The 25,000-nt window shown below is 36.0% G+C and overlaps 1 protein-coding gene across 1 annotated transcript in view; it reads right to left on the minus strand.

Moving 5' to 3' along the window:
- fig4a (FIG4 phosphoinositide 5-phosphatase a) overlaps positions 1 to 13,133 on the minus strand; it is a 146,995-nt gene extending 133,862 nt beyond the window's left edge. The window contains exons 1-5 of the mRNA XM_056240510.1: positions 13,049 to 13,133; positions 12,177 to 12,278; positions 5,892 to 5,990; positions 4,953 to 5,076; positions 376 to 532 (exon numbers count right to left, since the gene is read on the minus strand). Coding sequence (XP_056096485.1) covers positions 376 to 532; positions 4,953 to 5,076; positions 5,892 to 5,990; positions 12,177 to 12,239 — 443 coding nt within the window. The 5' untranslated portion in view covers positions 12,240 to 12,278; positions 13,049 to 13,133. The remainder of the gene's footprint in view (positions 1 to 375; positions 533 to 4,952; positions 5,077 to 5,891; positions 5,991 to 12,176; positions 12,279 to 13,048) is intronic.
- Between the last annotated feature and the right edge of the window lie 11,867 nt (positions 13,134 to 25,000).

A 25,000-nucleotide genomic window follows, 5' to 3' on the forward strand; every position in this document is an offset into this window, starting at 1 on the left:
ACAATGATGATTGAGAGATGAACAAATAAACCTTCCTCAAAAGCCTGATGATCATATTTGATACTCATGATTTTTCTAATAAATGGTGATGGATAATCAAGTAAAGCTGCTTCACTGCAGTTGAAATATTACTAACAATCTATAAGTTATTCCTACGTTTACTTGATAAAATCAGAGCAGATTTGACAGCAGAAACGTTTGTATAATTATACCAGATATAAAAGTCTAAACAGATCAGGGTGATCATTTAGAGGCCTTAGAAATGTGTGTATCTAATATGATATCATCATGTGACCAAATCCGTATAACCTTATTGGTCACTCTCAATACATCTAATGCTTATTATTAAATATGTCTGAGTGTAAACGGACTCACCGGGCTTCATCAGGGTGTGTGACTCTCACCGAGTCATTGGGAATGTAGATCATACTCGTGTCTTCAATCTTATAAATAGAGTGGCCGCCGATGTCAGCCATTTTACGACGTTTCGTGATCAACACAATATAGTAACCCTCCAGAAACCGCACAAAACCTGAAAGACACCAGAGACAAGAGTAAATCACACTAGATCTCGGTTAACTGCATTAGTTTGGGGTTTTTTGTTTCATTTTTATTTATTTAGCGCCATCCCAGCTAATGTATGGAATCCCTAAAAGTTATTATTTTTTACTTTCTCGTTTTACTGATGGCGACTTAATATTCTCGTGATCTCGACATAACAAAAGTCGTTTTCTCGTAATGTCGGCAATAAAAGTTGTTTTCTTGTTATCACGACTTACTTTTCTCGTGATGTCGGCAATAAAAGTTGTTTTCTTGTTATCAGGACTTACTTTTCTCGTGATCTCGGCAATAAAAGTTTTTTTTCTCGTTATCACGGCTTACTTTTCTCGTAATGTCGGCAATAAAAGTTGTTTTCTTGTTATCACGACTTACTTTTCTTGTGATGTCGGCAATAAAAGTTTTTTTTCTCGTTATCACGAATTACTTTTCTCGTAATGTCGGCAATAAAAGTTGTTTTCTTGTTATCACGACTTACTTTTCTCGTGATGTCGGCAATAAAAGTAGTTTTCTTGTTATCTCGAATTACTTTTCTCGTGATGTCGGCAATAAAAGTTTTTTTGTCGTTATCACGACTTACTTTTCTCGTGATGTCGGCAATAAAAGTTTTTTTGTCGTTATCACGACTTACTTTTCTCATGATGTCGGCAATAAAAGTTGTTTTCTCGTTATCAGGACTTACTTTTCTCGTGATGTCGGCAATAAAAGTTTTTTTTCTCGTTATCACGACTTAATATTCTCGTGATGTCGGCAATAAAAGTTGTTTTCTCGTTATCACGACTTACTTTTCTCGTGATGTCGGCAATAAAAGTTTTTTTGTCGTTATCACGACTTACTTTTCTCGTGATGTCGGCAATAAAAGTTTTTTTTCTCGTTATCACGACTTAATATTCTCGTGATGTCGGCAATAAAAGTTTTTTTCTCGTTATCACGACTTACTTTTCTCGTGATGTCGGCAATAAAAGTTTTTTGTCGTTATCACGACTTACTTTTCTCGTGATGTCGGCAATAAAAGTTTTTTTCTCGTTATCACGACTTACTTTTCTCGTGATCTCGGCAATAAAAGTTGTTTTCTCGTTATCAGGACTTACTTTTCTCGTGATGTCGGCAATAAAAGTTTTTTTTCTCGTTATCACGACTTAATATTCTCGTGATGTCGGCAATAAAAGTTGTTTTCTCGTTATCACGAATTACTTTTCTCGTGATGTCGGCAATAAAAGTTGTTTTCTCATTATCACGACTTACTTTTCTTGTGATCTCGGCAATAAAAGTTGTTTTCTCGTTATCATGAATTAATTTTCTCGCGATCTCGGCAATAAAAGTTCTCGTTATCACGACTTAATATTCTCGTGATCGCGGCAATAAAAGTTGTTTTCTCATTATCACGAGTCACGACTTACTTTTCTCGTGATCTCGGCAATAAAAGTTTTTTTCTCGTTATCACGGCTTACTTTTCTCGTGATCTCGGCAATAAAAGTTGTTTTCTCGTTATCACAACTTAATATTCTCGTGATCGCGGCAATAAAAGTTGTTTTCTCGTTATCACAACTTAATATTCTCGCAATCTCGACATAACAAAAGTCGTTTTCTCGTTATCACGACTTACTTTTCTCGTGATCTCGGCAATAAAAGTTATTTTCTCGTTATCACAACTTAATATTCTCGTAATCTCGACATAACAAAAGTCATTTTCTCGTTATCACAACTTAATTTTCTCGTGATCTCGACATAAGTCGTTTTCTCGCGATTGTGATGTAATTAGTTTTTCTCGTTATCATGACTTAATTCAAACAATCTGACTGAAAGCTCAAATTTTTAACAGCTTGTTTAGACTTACGGCTTTGATTTTCTCAGAGTTTTAGAAGAAAACATGTTTTTGAAAATTTATATTTCATATAAAAATTAAAAATAGTATTTTTGCACATTTTTCATAACAATAAACGTAAAATTGTAACTTTTTTTTTTTTTACTCAACTTTTTAAACGTTTGAAAAGAGACCAAACTTCAGTCTGTGCTTTAAAGCATTCAAGATTCACCACAGTTTAAGTTGGAAATTAAATTTTCAGCTCTACGCTCAAAAAGTGAATAAATGGATTATAAATACAGCGTAAATATAATTTAGTACCATAAACTCCCCTAAAAATACAAAATATTAAATATTATTAAAATATAAAGTACATTAATTTAATTTAAATAAAAAAATTAATTAATTTGACCGACACGCGAAGAAGAGCACCAGAGGGTTAAATGAGGAATATTGTGACGTGTTCGTTCTCCGGAGAAAACTCAAGACTACAATGGAGGCGTTTCAGGAGTTCAGAAACACTGACTCTGATATAGAGAAGAACTCTCTTTTTCAGACTCAAACAGCAACATCACGGACTAAAGAACGATGTTAGAAGCATAATTTAAGCATACAGTAAACAGTTTGAGGTATTTCAGAGGTAGAGCACTCTAATGTTGAGACGCGAGGGTGTATTCAAACGCTGTGTTTGTCATGACTGTTGTTTCACATCACACAAACCGATCTATCAGGTGTGTCATAAACACATAGCACACAGTGTTCTGATGTGCACTGAATTCTCACTTCTTATTGCTCCACGATGCTCGGCTCCCTCAGCGGTCGTTACAGGGGAATCGAGGTTGCATAAGACACAGTTTTGATGACAAACCCGACTCAAACTGATTGATATTTCACCAGATCGGTGTCAGAGGAACTAGATCATGACCTGGAGACCATCACCCAGTTCCTCACAGTGCTGACCGGGATCATGTGACGCGACGCTGATTCAGCGTGACAGGAGTCGGTCTGGTGTGTGTGTGTTTCTCGTACAACACCGTAACTCGTGCTTCACTACTAAAGTGCGATGCGTCGTTGAAGAAATCGCTAGTCACGACTGTTTCCCGAAACCATATTGTCGCAAATTGGTCGTTCAAACACGTTAGTTAATGATGTCACGCACGTGTGGAGTAATAACTACTGTTAATGAATCTGTTTGAGATCAAATTAACGCTAGATGCTTTGCTATAAATCACAGACATGCATCTGAGGAATATTTCTATTTTTTCTCAGTTATTTTGCTTTATTTCCAGATTCACTCATAGACTCGTTCACACACACTAGAGCTCGTTCACACACACTAGAGCTCGTTCACACACACTAGAGCTCGTTCACACACACACACACACACACACACACACACTAGAGCTCGTTCACACACACTAGAGCTCGTTCACACACACTAGAGCTCGTTCACACACGCGCACTCTACAAACACGACACTTTAAATCTCTCGACAAACTAAAAGACGTAAATGACATTTGTATGTGTTCTAAATAAAAGACACAGGTTGCACTGAATGTCCGCTTGCTTATTTTGCTCAAGATCAGGATTTATTGAGTCCACATGTCATGAAAACAAGAAACTGCTTCTAACTGCAGCTCGAGATCTGTCGCTCACACACACAACTCGATGCGGTTTCGTTTTTAACGATGGTTTCGGGAAACACCGACTCGCTGAACTGCTGATAACGACAGAACTTGTGACCATAGTTGGCTAATGATGCTTTCGGGAAACACACCCCTGTCTGAGAGCGGCTTCATGAGTGTGTGCAGACAAAAAAATATATATTACAGACAAGCCATCAAAATCACTCCGCTAACAGAAGTAAAGCTGAAGTCATATAAACAGCAAATAAACGGTAAAGCATGAAACTAGCAACGCCAGAGTAATGGGTTCGATTCCCAGAGAATGCATGAAGCGCCAAACGCATGAATGTAAAATGTAAATATTAGATGAAAAACTAATTTCAAAATATTGATAAATACTATAATAATAGTATATAAATAATACTAAAATAACACTGACCAGGAAACAGCGATATGAAAATTGTCCGATACCGATAATTCCTTATTTTTAAAAGCCGATAACCGATATATTGGCTGATTAATCTAAATCCAAATTTTGATATAATTTTTGAGAGCCTGATTACAAGAAACTGGTCTCAGCATTAAAAGCCACGTCCCAAACACACAGTTATAATGTTCTCATAATAATTTTATGTAGCCGATATGACAGATTTCCACTGAACTCTATTTTCCTTTTTTGAAGTGATTCCGATCATATTTCAAGCAATTCAAAACCATCATGTTGAAGCGCATCTGAAGTTTCTCAGCGGAAGGAAATAACACATTATTTATCGGCTTTAATATATCGGCAAAATTTTCTTATCGGGCCGATAACGAAAACATTAAAAATTAACATATATCGGCCGATACCGATATGGTGACCGATATAAGTCATGCATCCCTAAATAAAATTTAAAGTAAGCAAGGCAATAAACAGAGCAATTCCAAGAGGGTCCTCGCTCCCTGGTGGTCCTAAGAAGGCTTACCCACAATGCCGTGGGCAGAAACGGCTCTGGAAAGACCGGAGGATCCTTTCTGCCCGATCTTAGTGCGATTGCCCAGATCCAGGCGGCCCAGGAGCTCTCGCACTTCCAGTTGACTGTAAACATGCTGCCACACACACACACACACACACACACACACACTTAAAACATTTACACTGAACAAAACTATGGACACATTTAAACGGGGAATTCAGAAATCAATATTTTTAACTCGAGAGCAAACAAGGTTTCAAATATTGGTAACACTTTACAATAAGGTTCATTAGTTAACTACATTAGTTAACATTAACTAAGAATGAACAATACTTCTTCAGCATGTTTTAATCTTTGTTAATGTTAATTTCAACATTTACTAATGCTTTATTAAAATCTTGTCTGTGAACTAACATGAACACACAATGAACAGCTGGATTTGTATTAACTAACGTTAACAAAGATGAACAAATTAAAGATTAACTAATGTTTAATAAATGAACCTTATTGTAAAGTGTTACCAAAATATTATTTCCACCACACTAGTGATTTGAATATGCTGGAAAAGCCATTTGGTTTCTAGTAGAAACATTAACGAACAACCACCAGTACAGAGACTTATAGATTCAATTGTGAATTTAAATTGATGGGATTTTTATATTTCGCCGATATTTTAGTATGTAACGCCCACTTTTCTCTATCCAATCACGTCCCACCTTCAAAAATATGTCACATTATTGAAGTAAAATAGGTTGCAAACATCATTTCATGTTGACTTGCTTCTAAAAAAGTGAAACTGAGGTGTGTGTGTGTGTGTGTGTGTGTGTGTGTGTGTGTGTGTGTGTGTGTGTGTGTGTGTGTGTGTGTGTGTGTGTGTGTGTGTGTGTGTGTGTGTGTGTGTGTGTGTGTGTGTGTGTGTGTGTGATACCCTGATATCAGGGCGCTCACCTTATCATCAATAATGACCAGATCTCGTGGTTCAGTGCGATCGATCTTCAGGACGCGATGTTTCGTTTGAGCGTTATTACTCCCCACGAGAAAATACCTCTGAGAAAAGAAAAATAATAATCAATATCGGTTTTTGACAAGCAACAACATGAAATCAAACTCCTGTATAAAAATCTTAAATGGACGTTAGGGTGAAATTTATCGAAACATTTGAGTGTCACATTATTACATCCCAAAATCGTCCCACTATGGTGAAAATCCATGTTTATATGTCTATTTTTAATACGCTTTAAGACACACCATGTGTAAGTTCATAAGTCGACAGCATTGCTGAGTATTTCCTCCTTAAAACTGCAGTGAACCAAAGACAGTCTCAAAAACACGGTTTGAAATCGCTGGTGTTTCTGACGTCACAAACGACCTTGTAACCAATCAGATCAACGTGTGATCGTCAACCAGTGGATCTCTGAGCTGAGTGAGTGAGTGGAGGCGGGGCTCATTTGCATATTCATATAGTATATAAAGCGTTCACAGGCAAATTTGCTTTATGTTTTCCCCGGCGTGGAAATCAGGCTTTCCACATGACTCCTGCTGGATGTTGATATCCACGATCAGGGTCTTTGGTAAGTTGTAAGAAACACTATATCGAGTCCAAGCTTTAGTTTAAACTGATAATCATTCGTTTTACTCGTGTTTTCACAGTTTCCTCTATTAACTCTGTTAATTTTCTGACACTCAGTCCGGTTTAGGGAGTGTGTTCCCGCGGGAAAGTGACATCAATGCATTAACTCTATTCAAAAAACGATATCACATACATGAAGGTGTCAAACGTATTCACATTCATAACTCAGGTAGAAGTATAGATACTAGGGTTTAAAAAGACTTACTGTAGAAGTTGCTTTTTAAGAAGCTTTTTCCTCAAGTAAAAGTACTGGTTTCAAAACTACTTAATGGCATTTTTTTTCCTTACATTACTTTTACTTTAATACTTTAAGGACAAAAGCTTAGGCCTCGCCACAGGAGCCTATAGTGCTCTACCACCTCCTCAAAAAACACTTTTCTAAAGGCCATAATGACTATAATGTTATATTAAAATGTTAATGTTGAACAATTTGGGATGCACTAGGCATGTTTCAGCTGCATATATGCACATTGAAAATGTTTTTTTTTAATTTTTATATATACATTAAAGAACCATATGTGTGTAATACATGTGCAGGTGTGATGGATCGCATACAAACCAATGGTGTCGGAATGGTATACGTTTATACTTCTGTTGTGAACTTTTTTCTTCTAAAGTGTTTGAAAACTCAGAAGCGAAGACCAGGAGACTCGGGTGTATCTTTTAAGCAGGATTCTTCATTGCTGTTGCATCGCTGTAGTCCAAAAATCTTAGCCAAGTCTGACTAAACTAAAATACAGACTGTTCATATACCTTACAAGGGGGAGGAGTTACATAAAGGTGGAGACACTCTGAAACAAAGCATGTAAAGCACAGGATTCAGCTCGTTACCGGAAATTTCCCAGCCCTGATCTCATCAGCATAACAGTGTCATGTATAGATGGTAATCCAATCAGCCTGATTGTATCACCCATACCTTCACATTATCATAGAGCTAAATGGCGAAGAGTTACATCGAAGGGGAGACACTCTGAAACAAAGCATGTAAATGAACTATACAGGTTTAGGAACTAGGGCTGTCAACTTTAGTCGTTTAGTCGACTAATCGGTCGATGCCGTCTTGATCGACTGACATTCTTATTGGTCGACCAGTTGCTTTTTTTTTGTTTTGTTTTTTTACCAATAGAAAGAAATTTTCAATGATTTACTCCTTGATATTTATTCCTTTATAAGCAGTTATATAGTACTGTATTCTAAATATAATTAGCCTATGGTTTATCCCCAACTTTAAATGCTTTAATTTAGGCTATTTTGTAACAGCGCCACAGTTTAGCGCACACACATAGAACACTCGGTTCGCACCTGTGGCTGCGCTGCTGCTTCGTGCTCACTAATAGGTAGTTTAGCTGTATTCATTCAGTTAGAACGCTACTTGTTTTGGTTTTTTTGTTTGTATACACTAACGTTATATGTTTTTATCTCGATGCGGCGTGGACTCACTTGGAAAAAAAAAAGAGCGCGTCGCACCGCGACCGCGTTGCTTCCATCATGAGCGCGCACACCGCGCGCCTACATTTGAAATCGAACTTGAGCACGAAAAGACGTGAGCAGTCCCTTTAACGGCTTTATCATGCTGACTCAATAGATTGTGTTTTCTTGATATGTTTTTATTTGTACACTTGACGCGTTTGAAAATAGCCTAAATAATGTAACAAAATGAAAATTATTATTAGGATTGTTTTTTAGGCTCTTTGGGTTTTTTTGTGTGTTTGTTTTAAAACTCCTAGATCGGCTGGACAAAATTTAACCCATAGCTTTGAAAGTAAAGAAGAATATACAGCCTGTATAAACGAGAGCTTTTGTTAGGATTTTTCATTGTCAGATAGCAGTTATATTTTTTGTAGCGTGTGGTGTGGTCAGGTGCGCGATTGTGAATGTTACTATAGACCTAGGACAGAGCTCCTCACTTTTTGCAGTTAAAAAAAAAAATCACTTAATTTTCAAAGAATTGTATTATTATAGTTTTATGTATTTTTGATGTTTTTTCGTTGTTGTTTTATAAATGCTCTATGAAAATTGTTAAAAAATGTTCAATCAAAATCAAAACATCGCGTCTTTTTTTTTTTTTTTTAGTCGACTAATCGTTGCGCAGGACAAGACTTTGGTCGACTAAGGATTTCTTTGGTTGACTACAGCCCTATTAGGAACCTGCTCTTAGTGTTACCAATCCTAATCCAATCAGCATAACTATTCAAACTGAGCCAGGGGCTCCCAGAGCCATTAAAGACAAAGAGTCTCAGTAATCTGATTCATTTAACTTACAATAGAGAGACCTGGGGTCTCATTTATAAAGCGTGCGTACACACAAAACGGGGCTGGAAACGTATGTACGCCAGTTTCCACGCAAAGGTTGTGATCTATAAAAAACAAACTTGACGGGAGAATGTGCGCACCTTTAAGCAAACTTTGAGCCGTGCGTACGCACGTTTTGGAGATGGAGCAGTTTGGCGACACCGATGGTGAGCTGGAGCTAAATGTCTTTTTGGTCACTTTTAGACAGAAAATCTAAAGAAAATTAGTATACAGAAAGATAATACGAATATAATTTCACTCACCAAGCCTATCAAATGAAGCAAACATCCATCCCTTTGGGCGTTATAATCTCCATATATGGTTGTTTCGGGGAGGAGACGCATGTGCGCACAATCTTCCGCTGACTGGGATTTATAAAGTGAATTCTGCGCAGGTTCTGGCGTACGCACGGTTTTATAAGTCAGAATATTTGTTTGCGTACGCCATTTTTGGCTTTCGGACGCACGTACACTTTTAGGAAGGATCCTACGCACAGTTTTATAAATGAGATCCCAGGACTGGCAGAATCTCTTGCTCATTTATACCTCAAATGCTAAATTCAGTCTACTAGACAATAATGACAATTTGATTCAAAATAATACTTTTACATAATGAAATATATTCCGTACATGTTCTTGACATGTTCTCATAAGATTATCAAACGAAGAGTTATTGAGTGAATACAAAGAAAAACAGTTTGCTCTTTATTTGGACAGATTTCCAGGAAAGACACATTAAAGCTCTCAGTGAGAAGGAAACATCGAGAGAAGAACACAGCGGACGAGGATAAAGACAGACAGTCTTAACATGTCCTCACATTATTACAGTCTATGAATGTGCAACTGCGCTCATAAGCGGCCCAGTCTGTCCTGTTCTGTGCTTTACTGGTGAAAAGACAGGTCAAACACAGCGTAATGTTAAAGGAACCGAGTGGATTCACACTGGACTGGACTGACTGTAAGTCTGCACACAGTAAATTATGCTACTATTACGTAACATACGACCGTAAAATCAAATTTAGCCAGTCAGATCAAATAACTATTCAATGAACTGCAAAAAAAGTAAGCAAATAAAAAAATAATGTGGATTAAAAATGGAGGGAAAAACAAATAGCGTCTACAGCATACCACTATAAACGCTAATCTAAATAAAACAGTTCATGGCATGCTATATCAGCTATTCATATTTTCTTTCCTATAATGATTAGACAAACTTAGATTGCACAAAACTATACAACTACTTATTAAATCTTATTAAAATAGCTCTTTCTGAGCAGAATCACTGCGGTCCAGACATCAGGCCGGTTTAACGGCAGAGAAACACTGCCATCTAGCAGCAGAGTAATACTTCACAATCACAAATATTAAAAATAAATAAAGAGGATATTGTGCTTTTGTCCATGTTCATCTTGCTTTAGTGTGTAATAAGGTCCCATTAGTTATCATTAATTGATGTATTAACTCACAATGAGCAATACATTTGTTAGAGTATTTATTAATTTTGTTAACATGAGTTTATTCTTAGTTTATCTCTCCATTAAATAATATTAACAGTCAGATACAACTTTTGGTTTCAATAATGTATTAGTGAATGTATTTAAAAGTATTATTCATTGTTAGTTCAGGTGAACAAGTGAAACCTTATTGTAAAGTGTATTAAATGTGGAAGTAAAAGTTAAAATAAACATTAATACTAATATTAATGTTGTGAACTAATAAAACCTTATTGTAAAGTGTATTAAATGTGGAAGTAAATGTTAAAATGAACATTAATACTAATAACAATAATTGTAGTAAACTAATGAAACATTATTGTAAAGTGTTACTGTTACAATTTGTGTTCATTGTTACTAAAATACAAAATGCAACGCTGATTATTGTGAGTTTCTTGAATGTTTTGGTTTTTATTTTGGCAACAGGACGCCCTGTAGAGTGGGCGGAGTTTAAAGCTCGATCACATGACCAGCTCGATCACATGACCACCGAGCGCCGTTGAGCGCATATTGAGACAAAAAAGAAAAAAAGTCAGACAATCCCATTATTGCTCTGTCCTGTTGCTCAGCTTGAGCCTGTCGGGAACGTCTCCGCTGTGATTGGTCAGTATTGTGGGCGTGACACAAGTTTGCTTTTTTGCTATTGGTTAAAGAGGACCTATTATGCTTTATGTCCATGTTCATCTGTGTTTAGTGTGTGTGATGTTGCTGTTTGAGTCTGAAAAAGAGAGTTCTTCTCTATATCAGAGTCAGTGTTTCTGAACTCCTGAAACGCCTCCATTGTAGTCTTGAGTTTCTCCCGGGAACGAACTCGTCACAATATTCCTCATTATAATAATTCATACGCAGAATAAAGGGGCGGGGCCTGGTTGAGTGAGTTAGTAGTAGGGATGTGCAATAGTACTACGATCGATCAAGAAAACGATGATTGTCGTGACTTTAAAAATATACAATTATTTTTCTGATTGGTTATTGCTGTATTTTGGGCGGTACCCGAGTTCTGATTGGTTAGCGTTATAAACGCCGGTCGAAATAAAGTGAAACTATGGATTTGAAAGTGCGCAGTGATCCCTGGAATCACTTTGATCATGAAAATACATTTGAGTGCATTATGTGCAGGGCATTATGATACATAAGATTTTATTTGACCGTTCGCAAAGCCCCGCCCCCTTTAGTTACTGTTGCTATGTCCGACAAGCCACGCCTCTCTGGACCAGCTTGCTTTTGATATGAAACTAATTCTCAACTTTCAAATGTGCTAATTTTTTAAACAAATTTAAACAATAAATAGCGTTTTGTGTCTCTTTAATGTGTCTGACAGATCGCTCAGTTAAAGCGGCTCGTGAACCGTTCATCTCTTCCTTCTAGTTCATTTATAGCATCAAATAAACATGAATGAACATCAGGAGGAATGTTGTTTTAACCGCGGAAAGACGTCAGTACACTCCGTTTCTCAAGTTTAAATCCTCCAATGTTGATCTACTAACTCTCCTGACGGCTCTGTCGGACAAAAATTGCGGATTCGGCGGATTATGATTGGTCAGATCGCCTGTCAATCAAACTCCCTGCGAACGGTCAATTACAACAGGATTGTGATAGAATGTCAAGCTTCAGTTTCCCGTGTTTCAACGTCGTTGTTACGGGAAGAGCGCATGAAGAATTTAAACAATTCTTCATGCCTTAAAATATCTTGAATGTAACTCGACACCCTTTCCTCATTTAGTATGCGCGGTTCTATGAATATGCAAATGAGCCCCGCCTCCACTCACTCACTCAAATCCATTTATCCTCCAATAATAATAAATTAAATGTGACTTACAGCTCTGGTCTCGTAAAGCACCAGTTTCTGAACTCCTCCAATCACAGCGGCTGTCAGAGGCATGATGATGATGATGATGATGCTTCCGTCCAATCAGTGACCCTTCAGACAGTAAACATGCAGATGAGACACAGACATCAGAGGAATCCACACATGCTTTATACTCTGAAGCTTTTCTATTATGGCTACAGATCACAAGTTCAACTTCAGAATCTGCAAATAATAATCAATAATTAATCATGAATACTGCATTTTTATTTAGAAATGATTCCACATAAAAGACGTTCCATATTTAGTTTAAAGATCTTACTTTTTAATTTAGCCTGCTCTTTAGAAGCTACATAATATATTTAATATAATATCATAACGTATTTAATATTAATATATGTTATAAGAAAAAAATAAGAACAATTTACACTGATTAATAATCCTGCAAGAACCACAACTGTAAGTAAGTTACATGCTTGAATCTTGAATGACAAATGAAAAAGAGGATGTACAATTGTATCGATTATAATATATTCATAAACCAAAATAAGGTTCCAATGATAAGTTAATTAACTTAATCTCATTCTTCATACATCTCAAAGATATAAATAAATAATAATAGAAATTTTAAAATAATAATAATAATAATGTCGATTTCACTTCAATTAACAAATTTTATAAAGGTTGGGTCTTAGTGAATCCATTTTTGCATATAGATTTAATATGATAATCCAGTAATAATCTAATATGAACATGAGAAGAAAGGTCTCCTTTAAATATTTACTGCGTTTAAGGGCGGTTTACTGCCCCCTCTTTGTGTTTTAAAACATAAGACGCTTTCAAAATTACAGAATTATAACAAGAGCCAAATAAATACTACTTACAATCAGAGGACGCCTGCATGAGTGTCGATATCTAGAGAAATATTGTACATAAACAAAACGCTACACTGAGTCATGTGACTGTCATGCAGTGCAGCTGAGACGGCGTCTCTGCTGGGACAAAAAACAAGAGCGCGAAAGCGATTTAAAAAAAAAAAAAACACCTGCGACTGACTTCTACAGGCGCGGGCTCGTTTGAATGTCTAATTTGTGAGTATGAAAAACATGCATTTGTTTTTGCTGATTTGTATTTTGTTGTAGTGTTAGATAGATAAGTTAACATGACCTAGATGTCCATTTCCTGAAAGAAATAGTTAGTGTAAAAGTATTTTACATTTCTGAGGACCTTTTGGTAACCGCGAAAACTTACCGCCTTGATCCAAGATGTTGTGGGTGGTTGTCAGGGCGTTGCTAAGGTGTTCCAGTGTTTTTTATAGTGTTGCTATTCAGTTTTGAATGCTTTCTGGCTAGTTGTTTGGCTATTGCTATGACTTTTGAATGGAGAATCGGCCAATATGTGGGAGTTTGTTCAAATGCTGGAATATGGACCGTTACTGGCCGTTACTCATCACGATATAACGATAACTTCCTGTTTAAAAAGCCCGCGCTTTTTTATGTACGCTTTAAAATCATTGGATTAGGATTGGGTCAATTTTGTTATCGTCCAGATGGGAAAAATGTTCTGGAAGTGATCCTAAGGATATCGTTTCTCTGTCGTTTGTGGACATTCTTATGGTTTTAAAGTAATCTTCTTCGAGCTTAATTTAGTCAAGTTATGCAGCGCGCGGATGGATTGAGCAATTTTTTTTTTTTATCGTTTATCAGACGAGGAAAAATTTTTGTCATGTAGTTGTGGTGATTTTCGCTATTTTTTTAAGTGATTTAGCCCAAATTAGAAAAACAAAATTCTTTATTTATTATTAAAAGTTTAACTTTTATTTTTATATTTTTAAATGTTTGATCAAAAACCATGTTTTGTGTTTTTTTCCCCTTCACTTTATTGTTTTCGTTATATTCGGTCCCTATACTGAATACCATCACGAAAATTAACCATGGTTTTATTATAGTAAAGCCTTTTTTAATGGGGGTGGTTATTGAGTACCATTTGTATAACCACAAATACCGTAGGTAAACTATGGTTTTTGTATCTAAACAAATTGTTATTTTGTAGTTAACATTATTTTTTTTTTTTTTCTTCTTTTTTTTTTTTTTTTTTTTTGTAAAACCATGGTTAATTTTTGTAAGGTTATAAAAACAGTACTTTAACCTGTAGGAGTGACCGTGAAGATGCAGTTCTCTTCGGTTCCTGTAGATGTCGCTGTGTGTTCATACATCGATAAGCAGAGGTTTCTTTTTGTGTGTAAAGTACAATAAATTATTTGTAGTCTATTTTACTATTATTTGTAGAATAAAGTAGTCTTAATGCCCAATAATATCTTGTTGAATTTAATTTAATTTTAATTCTGACGGTGGCATGTTATATATATATTTTGATTTCCTTTTACATATTTGAGAGTTATTTTAAATGGAAAGAAATCAAGACAGAAATATAAGTTCTGCTCATTTAAGTTTGTGTTGTGTTTTGCTTCATTTGTTGTGTACAGATACATTTTGAACTACAAGTATCATGTCAACTACCGGTCATTAGAGTATTAATAGACGGTCTGCTTAATATCTGCTAACACTTTAATTTGATGCTTATATAAGCAACTTATATGTCTCTCTTTAATTCTTACCATTTAAAATAACTCTATTGGCATACGCTCACATATAAGTGAAAATAAATAAATAAAAAGAAAGAAATTAAAATAAACAAATAAATAACGTGCCACTGTCAGTATTAAAATAAAATAAAATTCAAGATATTATTGGGCATTAAGACTAATTTATTCTACAGATAATAGTACAATAGACTACAAAACTAATTTATTGTACTTTTACACACACACTTACTCTACAAACCCGAACCAAACAGTCTCTGAGAACTAGTTGACATTTTTGCATTATAGTTAAAATGTGTAAAGTGGACAATTAATCAAAATACAGTGTAACCCCAAAATGAAACCGAGGAATAGAAAGGAATGATTGCTTGATTGAGAAAATGAGATGCACATAAAAATAAAAAATTAATCTAACATGTGACCCTGGATCCCAAACCCAGTCACGAGTCGGTCAAAATTATGCATTTTTCTTTTATGCCGAAAAATCATTAGAATATTAAGTAAAGATCATGTTCCATGAAGATATTTAGTAAATTTCCCATTGTAAATATATTTTAAAAAAAAATAATTGTGAGTGAATGCAGCACATTCGCGAACATAAATGCACAGCTTTAAAAGCGATTTTCTCAATGTTTTGATTTTTTCCTCAGATTTCAGATTTTCAGCCAAATATTGTCCCATAACACACCATACATCAATGGAAAGCTCATTTATTCAGCTCTTGTGGCCCCGGGTCACATGGTTTAACTAGTTCCTCTCTGCTGTATCCTGGCTGATATTTTGACAGCATTATCACTGCGAGAGAGATTAGTCGTCTTCGCAATCGTTGTGGCGCCGGCGTGTCCCTCCTCCGCCAGACAGGGTTTGTGTTGGCAGCCCAGAGAGGCTTCTGGGAAACGTCGGTCCTCCAAAACCCCGTCTGCACCTTCACGGTCCCTTTTAAAGTCCATTTCCTCGTCTTAAACTTCTCTTCCGCTACACAAACACATTCTGTCATCCTGAAACATCCTGAAGATTTCGTCTCGTTAGATGGACTCCAGATCCGACGCTGTGGCCTACAATCAAACATGTGTTTTTGGTCATTAGTAGTTCTGATTATTGACATCTCAGCTTTGTGTCTAAACACTTTACAATAAGGTCCATTAGTTAACTACATTAGTTAACATGAAGTAAGAATGAATACAGCACTTATTAATATTAATTTAAACATTTTCTAATACACTATATTCAAATCAAATGTTTGTTATCATTAGTTAATGCACTGTGAACTAACATGAACAGCTGTATTTTTACTAACTAACATTAACAAAGATTAATAAATACTGTAATAAATGTATTGCATATTGTTAGTAATGTTAACTAATGAACCTTACCTTGCTGTAAAGTGTTACCAAATCTTTATAGGAGCACAAAAACAGACCAAATTGAGTCAATAGTCGCCTTACATTAAGAATATAGCGCATTAAAATAAATGTAGCGCAAATAAATGACCGGTTGCATTGAAATTTTTTTTTAATTGCCTCATTATTTCTAAGCTAATCACATGATACACACTGTGTTTAGCACTTCTGGGGTACACTGCAAACAATTCTGTTCTTACTTAGTATTTTTGTCTTGTTTCCAGTCCAAAATATCAAATATTTCTTAAATCAAGATGGATTTATTAAAGTAGTAAAATGCCATAAGATATTAAATCTTGTTTTCTGGGTAAATAAATAAAAATGAAGTGAGTTTTTGCTTAAAACAAGCTAAATTATCTGCCAATGGGGTCAGAAAATAGAATTAATATTATTTTTCTGACCCCATTGGCAGATAATTTAGCTTGTTTTAAGCACTTTTTTCACTTTTTCATTTTTATTTATTTCCCCAGAAAACAAGATTTAATATCTTATGGCATTTAACTACTTTAGTAAATGTATCTTGATTTAAGAATTTTTAGATATTTGGACTGGAAACAAGACATTTTTTGCAGTGTAATATGACCTTTGACCTGAGCATCTGCATTTCTCTGTACATTTAATGTTGAAAATACCCATTACATAAAATATTTCTACCACAAAAGCTGCTCAGATCGTGGAAGAGTTTGATGAGAAGGTCATATTGATATCTTTCAGCGAATGCCTCATCATGATGTGCATCTCTGCGTGAGATCGGGTGTTTTTGCTCGTCACCTTGAGACGGTTTCGATAAACGCTGTACGTGAGCGTCAGCGAAGGCTCAGCTTTGACTATCACTGATAATCTCAAGAACACAAAACACAAACACCTGCTCAATGAGGGGTACGTGACGGAGAGATGCGCTCATCATGAGATATTAGTCAGGTCAGCTTCATTTATACAGCGCTTTTAACAATATAGACTGTTTCAAAGCAGCTTTACAGCCAAATTACAGTAACAGATTGTTTAGGCTTTACAGCAGCTCTAGAATAAAGTTATTGTCCTGATAAAGTTAGTTTTGATTGATTCACTTCCGTCACAACGATCATTAGTTATTAAAGGTACAATATGTAAGAATTTTGTAATAAAATATCCAACAATCACTTGCACAGTGTGATATATTTCCTGCAGTTGTGTACTTACAATATCCCAAAAGTCTCCAAAGATTTTTTATTTCAAAGAAATTCCAATTTGAAATAAGTGGCCGTCCCGGAAAAAAATGTCGCCTGTCAATGACGCAATATCCGCGCTATCCTCGGCTTCCGCTCGTACTGCCATAGCCATGACGTAACCATGGCGACAGACGTGGACAACTGCGAAGTGCGTAACGTTTAGCGGCACACAGTTCTTGTTTCGTTCAAACATAGACCACGGCAAGCAGACTTTGGGACAAACAAGGAGAACTAAAATGAGGATCAACATCAGCGGGGCGTTTTTGAGATGCCGAGAGCTAGCGTCCGCGGCTAACTTGGACTCGACAGAGCTTCACGAGTCACAACAGCTTTATTAGACAGGTGTGCAAATGTACATAAAACAAATCAATATTATGTATAACGTTAGCTCAACATGATGAAATGTTAGAATATGGTCAGTATGTTATTCTAATGTTGATCTAGCTCACTGCTAGTTTCGTATAGCAAACGAACTAACACGTAGTATAACATTATAACTTTCAACACACATTTAAATGCCGTTTAGTGTGATAGTGTAACGTTAGACCAAGTGAAGCAGCGCTGCGTTACCTCACACGTTTAATTCGTCTAATAAACTGACCTGTGTGAGTAATCCAGCACTTGCGTGTAGTTCGGTAGAATTAAATGTCCTTATTCCTTTATATCCGCGGGACTCGCGTGTGATATCTGTCTCTTTAGCAATCGCGACCTGCTTCATACCACTGTAATGTTAAAAACATGAATGTTTGCACTGATCCATAAACATTATTAGATCCATCAGCTTGACAGCAAGTCCCATCATTCAGCTCATCACTGCGTCATCAACCTACGCCTGTGTTATTGTTGGAAACTGCGCCCTCTTGTGGTGAAAAAAACTACATATTGTGCCTTTAACTTAGGGGCCGCTAACATATTACACATTACGTACATAATACCATAGATATCCATAATAAAGGCTAGATGTCTCGTCCGCGCTGCTGGCCAATGGACGTTGAAGTCCACACCTGGCGGCCATCTTGCCACAGGCAGCTCGCTCACTCGTAACATTGTGTTTAAATGGTGCATGTACTTTTTAAATAACCATAACTTGCTAAATTTTCTACCGATTTTCAAACGGTTTGGTTTGTTATAAACGTCAGAAATGTAGTTATGACACTGCATACTTATGAATATTAAGTGTATCAATAAATAATCATCCAGAATTATAGCCACGTTAATAACGTTTGTAAGAAACCAAACCGTTTGTGAATCCGTCAAGATTTCAGCGAGATGAGAGTATTTGTGTTGGTGCTGATCACTCATCTTACATCAGGCACCACAGAGCCTTGCCTGTGACAAGATGGCCGCCGGTGATGACGATAGAGACTCCGCCGTAAGACATCTAGCCTTTATTATGGAGATCTATGCATCTGTTCTAAACTTGGTTTGTAAGCAGATCTCATGACAAATGTGGCCCTAGTTTTCCCAATTTGGGTTTAAATGGTTAAATACAATTTTAGTAATTAAAATGCAAGTTTAATTAATCGAATCATGACACATATGCAATTTATCTTCAATTTTTTACAAGTCCCCTTGTAGTCAATTTTATCCCTTAAAAAACTCATATTTGAACACCAAAATCACATATTTAAAGTTTTCCCTTGAAAAATCATCTTCATGCCTTAAAATATCTTGAATGTAACTCGACACCCTCACCTCATTTAGTATGCGCGGTTCTATGAATATGCAGATTAGCCCCGCCTCCACTCACTCACTCAGCTCAGAGATCCTCCTTAGAAGTAAAAAGAAGTTGCAAATACTTTTCCATTGATTTACTGTTAACAAACTTGCTGAGAGCGACGTTTAGAGGAATATGTAAATATGATCTGCACGCTTTCCTAAATAAACACAACAACTATATAGATCTGGCTGTGTGAGACTGTAGTTTGAATGAACCCTTTTCTTTGCATAGACGCTGACGTTACAGTACAGAACGCCTCTTTCCACGTTATCCTGAACATTGTATAAGCATTAGTTTCATGCGTCACTGAACGTCCCGATTCCTTCACACAAACATCAGTCCACAGGCTTACAATGGGAAGTCTTGTTTTTCAAAGGGTTAGTTCACCCAAAAATGAAAATGATGTCATTAATGTCTCTCCCTCATGTCGCTCCAAGCCCGTCAGACCTCCGTTCATCTTCAGAACACAGTCTAAGATATTTTAGATTTAGTTCGAGAGCTTTCTGTCCCTCCATTGTAAATGTGTGTACGGTATACTGTCCTTGTCCAGAAAGGAGATAAAGACATCATCAAAGTAGTCCATGTGACATCAGTGGGTTAGTTAGAAGTGTGTGTGTGTGTGTGTGTGGGGGGGGGGGGTCTTATTTGCACTCTTGATGTTTTAGAGTGTCACCCCTTCATTGCTGTACACTTTTTTTCTCCACAGTTGCTGATCTGTAGCTTGTACCACGAAAAGTTTCTCTTAGTTTTCCTATTTTTTCGTATTTCCCATTCATTTCCTATGTCGGCATATTTTTTTTACGACCCTTTAACATATCCAAATCATCTCCTTGATTTTTTTTTTGTGTGATCACATATGTAATACAACAAAAGTCACCAAGTTTCACCCCCCTCCGATGAAGCAAAAAAATAAAAAAATAAAAAACGTAAATGATTTCGGTCATTTTTGACCGAAGAAGCCGTAAGGGTTTATTTTCACTGTATGAATTAAATATATCCTGATTCTTATTAAAGCTACAGAAGTTTTTTTCTCATTCTCTTCATCTTTTGGAAATATTATTTTATACATGTTATATATTATATAAATGTTGTTGTTTTTTCCTTTTTGTATATCTGCCTTATTATGGTATGGTCCTGTTTTATATATAAATCTGAGCTATCCTGTTTTTTGTTTTTTTTTGGTTGTTTTTTGTTTTTGGTTAATGTCTTGTTATATTTGTATTTTAAGAAAATTCAATAAACATAATGATAAAAAAAATATATAAAAAAAGAATGTTTAGATATTTGTAGTGGAAAACAAGAATAATAAAAATAGAAAAAGAAAACGTTTAAAAAAAAGAAAAAAAAGCTACAGAAGTGTTTCAGCCGAAAGCAGCGAGTGATTCTCTCTCTGTCTGTTGTTCATGATCAGTTATTGCAAGCCATTGCGATATGCATATCGCGAAATATACATTTACGAAATTTCGACATATTGTGCAGTAACAAACTGTTCACACATTGGCAATAAAAAAACTGAAAAATGCATGAAAAAACATAGCCCCTTTAACACTGAAACATTCCACGTTATACTATAAATTACATTTTTATGACTGGATTCCGTGATTCCATCTGTGTTTTCATTTAATTTAATATTCAACAATATTATTGATCTCCTGCATTGACAGCATTATATGAGAACTGAACTGAGCTGGACGATGACATCACGCTTTTCTCCAGAAATGAACTAAATTAATAACTTTTTTACAACAGAAATGAAGCATCACTGAACTATAAGCTGGACTGTGACGCTACTATCTTCTGGAAACAAACTTTGCTGCATTATTTTCCTGTTATCTCTGTGAAGCTGCTTTGAAACACTCGTATTGTATAAAGCGCTGTGTAAATAAAGCTTTTCCTCGTCGGGCGTTTGAGAGAGGAGGACACAGGAGATACTCGTGCGTCTCGGGTTTAGGAGCCGTTCTTCTCTGGTGGTCCGGCTGATAGAGACGCCTCAGGGGTCAAAGGTCACAGACCCCCAAACCCCCACTGACCACTTCAAACGAAAGACAGATCAAGAGACACCTTATGGAAAGATTATTAATGACTATAGATTCAAATTGAAATGGGGTTTTATCATAATTGCCGTATTGATTCCTTTACTTGTTTCTTACTAATTTTGGATGTTGATTCCAAAATTATCATCTGTTTCGTTCTAGCTTTCTTGTCTCACCAAATATGATGTTTCGTGCTTTCGTTAATCACGTCTTGTGTTATATTATCCCAAAGACATGATTTCTATATCTTCGATTTATGTTAGATTTATGGTTAGATTTGTAGCCAGAAGACATTATTTACAGTGAATGAAAAGTACAGATTTTGTGGAAAAGGCATATTTATTTATAAACGTATGTTTTGGTAAAGCTCTTTGACGTTGAGTATTATTCCACTCCTTCGAAGATTTTAAGTTAAATTATGCTTTTTGAATTCTGCTGTTTGTCATTAAAACCAAAACGAACGTTTGACTGTTTGTGTTATTTCGAGAAGTTAACAGGGAACGTCTCTAGTCTTTAATAATGTTATTTATGCCTCATTCATGCAGTGTTTCAGTTGGACGTTCGTCTGACACTTTTTAAAGTAACATTCCATTAATGTTTGAAAACGGAATGTTTCCTTAAAACTGTTTTTTGCTTTTTTTTTAAATGAACATTCCGAAATGGAATTCCATAACATAATGGGAATATTAGTGAAACATTCTAAGAACATATTTTTGTTAGCTGGTATACACAATAAAAAAAATATTCTTATTTTGTGAAAAAAACGAATTTGAACCATCAGATTTAGTGATATTAAACTGCTTTTCTCAAGAGGCAGGGCTATGTTGTTTGATGAAAGGGTTCCAGACCTGCAGTTGTACGGTTGCGTGTGTGTGTGTGTGTGTGTGTGTTATCTGTGTGAGGTCAGATGTGTCCTTCAGTCAGCACAACTCCATGATAACACAGTAAACAGCCTGATAGAGCCTGAACAACGAGACGCTCCCTGTCTTTCTGTGTGTTACTGTGTTTACTGCGCTCTTACTGTACACCGCCTGCCGGTTTAACACACTCTTGCATGCGTACAGTATGCCATAAACAGTGTCACATTGTTGCAAGTTCAAGTTATGTTTTTTTTTTATTGTAATTATTAAGAAACTTAATGATTAACATTAGTGTTACATCACTTAAAGTGTATAAAATATACAGGTGAAACTCGAAATATTAGAATATGGTGCAAAAGTTCATTTATTTCAGTAATTCAACTTAAAAGGTGAAACTAATATATTATATAGACTCATTACATGCAAAGCCTTTATTTGTTATAATTGTGATAATTATGGCTTACAGCTTATGAAAACCCCAAATTAAAAATTAGAATATTATGAAAAGGTTTTCATATCTGTAAGCCATAATCATCACAATTATAACAAATAAAGGCTTGAAATATCTCACTTTGCATGTAATGAGTCTATATAATATATTAGTTTCAGCTTTTAAGTTGAATTACTGAAATAAATGAACATTTGCACCATATTCTAATTTTTCGAGTTTCACCTGTAAACAATCGCATCCAAAATAAAAGTTTGTGTTTACATGATAATATATGTGTGTGTGTGTGTGTGTGTCTGTGTGTATTGTGATTAATTATTTTGTATATATAAATACACACATATGCTTGTAATATATATATAAATTATGTATAAATATATATAAACACAGTATATACATGCAAATATTTCTTAAATATATACTTGCATATGTGTGTATTTATATATACAAAATAATAGTACACACACACACACACACATATATATATATTATGTAAACACAGACTTTTATTTTGGATGCGATTACTCGTTGCCCGGCACTATTGTTTATACTTTATACACTTTAAGTGATGTAACCCTAATGTTAATCATTAAGTTTCTTAATAATTACAATAATAATGTATATTTTAAAGATCACTGCTTCTTTTGTTCAACAGCCTCTGATTTACTTCCACATCGCAAAATCATTTACATTGATATAATTATCACCGTTATATGAAGGAAGTGTCTAACTAGTGTGTTATAGATCCTAAAATGTTCAACACTATAATTTCACATCGTAATTAAAGTGGCATAATACCAATTTGAATATGCGAACATGAATCTCTTTATAATTGACTTTTGCATTGAATATGAAAGTGTAAAGAGGATTTTAAAGCTGTCTGAAAGCTATAATCAAATAAAATCACAAGTCCAGAAATATTGACCCAATATTTCTATAGATTTGAATTTGAAGCGCTGTTCATTTGTGAAATGAAGAATTTTGGCTTTAATGTTTTAAAACAGTCGGTCAGTCACACACTGGTCACGTCTGGTATTTCCAAATAATTGAGTGTGTAAATCTAAGTGTGTGTGTGTGTGTGTGTGTGTGTGTGTGTGTGTGTGTGTGTGTGTGTGTGTGTGTGTGTGTGTGTGTGTGTGTGTGTGTGTGTGTGTGTGTGTGTGTGTGTGTTGCAGTGTTGCAGTCATGCTGTTTACTCAGAATGATAAGCTATGATGGATGTCCAGTGACGGCGCAGGTCACACACACACACACACACACACACACAACACGTGACCATCCGCATGATAACTAAAACTAAACTAAAAAAGAAATATAGATATCTGAGGCAAATGATCGTCATGATATTCAGTTCCATTAACGGTTCTGGAAGGTCATTAGTCTTTTATCAATGTGGATGGAATAAAATATGCATAAGACTAGAATTGTAGAAGTGTTCTGTTAGCTTCAGCTTGGCCCCGTCACGGACACGCTCTTCCAGCAACGCTAGCGGTCCTGTCCTGGTCTCATGTTCTCAAAACATCATTTATACTTTAATCATGGATTTTATTTTTAGTCAGACATTTGTAAAAGTTTTGCGTGGGTGTTAGTGTGTGTGTGTGTGCGTGTGAGTGAGTGTGTGAGTGAGTGAGTGAGTGAGTGTGTGTTGGGGGGGGGGGGGGGGGGGTGTAGGTGTTAGTGTGTGTGTGTGTGTGTGTGTGTGTATGTGTGAGTATGAGTATGAGTGTGTCAGTGTTGTAGTCGAGTCACCAACTGTCGAGTCCGAGTCGAGTCTCGAGTCCCAGTGTTCGAGTCCGAGTCCAAGTCCGAGTCACCAAAGAAGAGTCCGAGTCGAGTCCGAGTCGAGTCACCATTACCTGAGTTCAAGTCCGAGTCGAGTCTCGAGTCCCGTGTTCGAGTCCGAGTCGAAATTATATACACTTAAGCCAAATCAAGCAACATTTTTCAGGCACTCTTTCTTGCAGCTAGAAATGTGTATGATATCACTAGAATTGCCTTTGACCTTATCAAATCATTGTCAACTAGCTGTGGCACGATTATTTATTTAAAGGTGACCTATAATTCAAAATTGAATTTACCTTGGTATAGTCAAATAACAAGAGTTCAGTGCATGGACATGACATAGAGTGAATCTCAAACTGGACTGTTTTCGCGTTCTCATTTAATTCACGTTTATGAAAAACACCCCTGAAAAACGGTCGGTTCTCCACACAATACCGACTGTGACGCAATAGTCGGGATCATTAATATGTACGCCTCCAAATATTTGCATAATGCCAGCCCTCAATGCCGGGCGGAACTGCGCAGCCGAAGCATGGCAGTGCTCAGTGTGGATGTACACATGAACACAAAAGTATTGTTTATTTTCTCTGGAAATTTTCAAACATTTCACCGAGTGTTTCCTCAACTTGGGCCAATACAGAGCTGGCCTCAGATCGAGCTACCAAGCAACACTTTCTGATGTGTAATTGTTCAAGTTCAGACAGGTAATCTTTCTCTCAAAATCGTTCAATACTGTTTATGCATCAGTAAGTCAAGCCAGTGACTAAAATATCAGCTTCACAT

This window comes from Rhinichthys klamathensis, unplaced genomic scaffold (assembly GCF_029890125.1).
Source record: "Rhinichthys klamathensis goyatoka isolate OS25496 unplaced genomic scaffold, OSU_Roscu_1.1 h1tg000602l_1, whole genome shotgun sequence".
Taxonomy (NCBI): Eukaryota; Metazoa; Chordata; class Actinopteri; order Cypriniformes; family Leuciscidae; genus Rhinichthys; species Rhinichthys klamathensis.